The sequence below is a fragment of the Acinonyx jubatus genome, unplaced genomic scaffold (genome assembly GCF_027475565.1).
Source record: "Acinonyx jubatus isolate Ajub_Pintada_27869175 unplaced genomic scaffold, VMU_Ajub_asm_v1.0 scaffold_112, whole genome shotgun sequence".
In the NCBI taxonomy this organism is placed as follows: domain Eukaryota; kingdom Metazoa; phylum Chordata; class Mammalia; order Carnivora; family Felidae; genus Acinonyx; species Acinonyx jubatus.
The window spans coordinates 10,632-13,012 of record NW_026464031.1 but is presented as its reverse complement, the minus strand read 5'-3'; the positions used below and the strand labels follow the sequence as shown (position 1 = coordinate 13,012).

General features: G+C 38.8%; 1 protein-coding gene across 1 annotated transcript; it reads right to left on the bottom strand.

Annotated features, from left to right (window-relative positions):
* Nucleotides 1–3: 3 nt before the first annotated feature.
* Nucleotides 4–1,203, bottom strand: LOC106979361 (olfactory receptor 13D1; the record flags this gene model as incomplete). Its single annotated transcript, XM_015077214.3, has 1 exon — nt 4–1,203. A coding segment is annotated over exon 1 (867 nt), but the record flags the coding sequence as incomplete, so codon positions are not given.
* Nucleotides 1,204–2,381: the final 1,178 nt, after the last annotated feature.

Here is a 2,381-nt window from a genome sequence, read left to right as displayed (position 1 = left end):
GTAGATGATGGGATTCAACATCGGGGTTACCACTCCATAAGACAGTCCAATGATTTCATCAGATGCTTTTGTGTCCTTTGACTTGGGCTTCATGTACATAAAAAGGGCTGAACCATAGAACAGGATAACCACAGTCAGGTGGGCAGAACAGGTAGAAAAAGCTTTCTTTCTCCCTTCAGCAGAATTAATTCTCAGGATGGAAGAGAGGATAAAAACATAGGAAATGAAAATTAATAGCAGAGGAATCACCAGTAAAACAATATTTGCCACTGTCATGATAAGCACATTGATGGTGATATCTGAACATATGAGTTTAAGAAGAGCCAGGATCTCACAGGTAATATGATCAATGACATTATTCCCACAGAAAGGCAATACCATTGTCAGGACTGTTTGCACTAAGGAGTTTAGGCAGCCTATGATCCAGGACCAAGCAGCCATGTGCACATAAAGCACCCTGTTCATGATGATGGGGTACCTCAGTGGGTTGCAGATGGCCACACACCTATCATAGGCCATCACAGCCAGGAGGATACACTCAGTGGAGCCCAACCCAAGGGAGACAACCATCTGCAGAGCACAGCCAATGAAGGAGATAGATTTTCTCTCAGACTTAAATATGACAAGCATCGGGGGAATGGATGATGATGTGTAGCAGATGTCCAAGAATGAGAGGTTCCCAAGGAAGAAGTACATGGGGGTGTGGAGGCGAGAATCAAATGTGCTGATGACAATGAGGAGGCTATTTCCCGGCAGAATTATCACATACATGATGAGGCAGAGCACGAACAGAAAAAGCTGGAGCTCTGGGTATTTGGAAAGTCCCACCAGAAAGAATTTGGTCACGGTTGAATCATTCCCCATCTTCATGTATCCATGTCACGTTAAGGGTTTAGAAAAGGACAAGACTCAGGGAAATTTAAATTTATGATATAGATTTATCAAATCACTTTAACTTCCGTTATTTTGTTTTATCCTTGGGTGGGGGTGTTGAGGAAAAAGGTATGAAAGAGGAATAGCTGTCTTTCTGTTCAGAAAAGGTCCCAGATGAGGGAAGATATTTTCTAATCCAGGGTGAATAAGAGAAAGCAAAGCCAGTAACTTCACCAAAAACAATCCGTCACACAAAGCCTATCTTAATCCACTTCTGCTATTTCTCCCCACTGATGGTGTCAAGGAAGGATTATTGGGTAGATTTGCTTCACAGTAATCTTCATTAGCCTCGCCACAAATGACATCCAACAGAGAAATACAGTCTAAGGAAAAGCAATGTGTTTGGTATGCAACACAACTTCATGGAAAGCTCTCTAGTACCTCCGTCAACCAAACTGTCACCCCTAAGTCCCTCTAATGTAGAAATTCTGAAGCCACTACTGATACCCTCAATGCTATGAAATGGCCATGTTAAATTTCTTTTACTTTCCTGAAATACTACATATTCTCTTTCTTCTTCATGCATTTGTATATGCTGTTTTGTTAAGCTGAAAGGGCTTCTCCCAACTTAGATATTATCTTTCTAGCAAAAGTTTCTAACCTCCTAGTTTAAGTAGGGTCCTGATTATGTGTTGTCACTGAACCCGGTGCTTTCCATTCTGCTAGTATTCTTCACTCACTCATTTATTCAACACATTCTATGCCACATTTACTGTGATGTGTAATAGGGATCTCATTGTGAGTACTAGACTTTCAAAATTGACACTGGATACAGAATACTTATGATAGTTATTTTATGCTTTTAAGAAACAAATAATGTGCTCTATAATATGTTCCAATGTGAAAAAGTTATGGAACACTTTGCAAATTATTTTATCAAACTAAAATTGCCTTTTTACCCAAAACTGTCAGAGTAAAACTATGGTCAATCTCAATTATGAATGCATATGTAAAGAATAAAAAGTGTATCCAAACTCACAAAACAGCCCTCAATAAATATAAATGAATTAAGATCATACCATGCATACTTTCAGATCACAGTGCTATGAAGCTTGAAATCAACCACAGGAAAAAGTTTGGAAAACCTCCAAATACATGGAGGTTAAAGAACATTCTACTAAAGAATGAATGGGTCAACCAGGCAATTAAAGAAGAAATTAAAAAAATATATGGAAACAAATGAAAATGAAAATACAACAGTCCAAAGCTTTTGGGATGCAGCAAAGGCAGTCCTAAGAGGAAAATACATTGCATTCCAGGCCTGTCTAAAGAAACAAGAAAAATCCCAAGTACAAAATCTAACAGCACACCTAAAGGAACTAGAAGCAGAACAGCAAAGAAACCCCAAACCCAGCAGAGGAAGAGAAATAATAAAGATCTGAGCAGAAATAAACAATATAGACTCCTCCCCCCCAAATAACAGAACAGATTAATGAAACTAAGAGTTG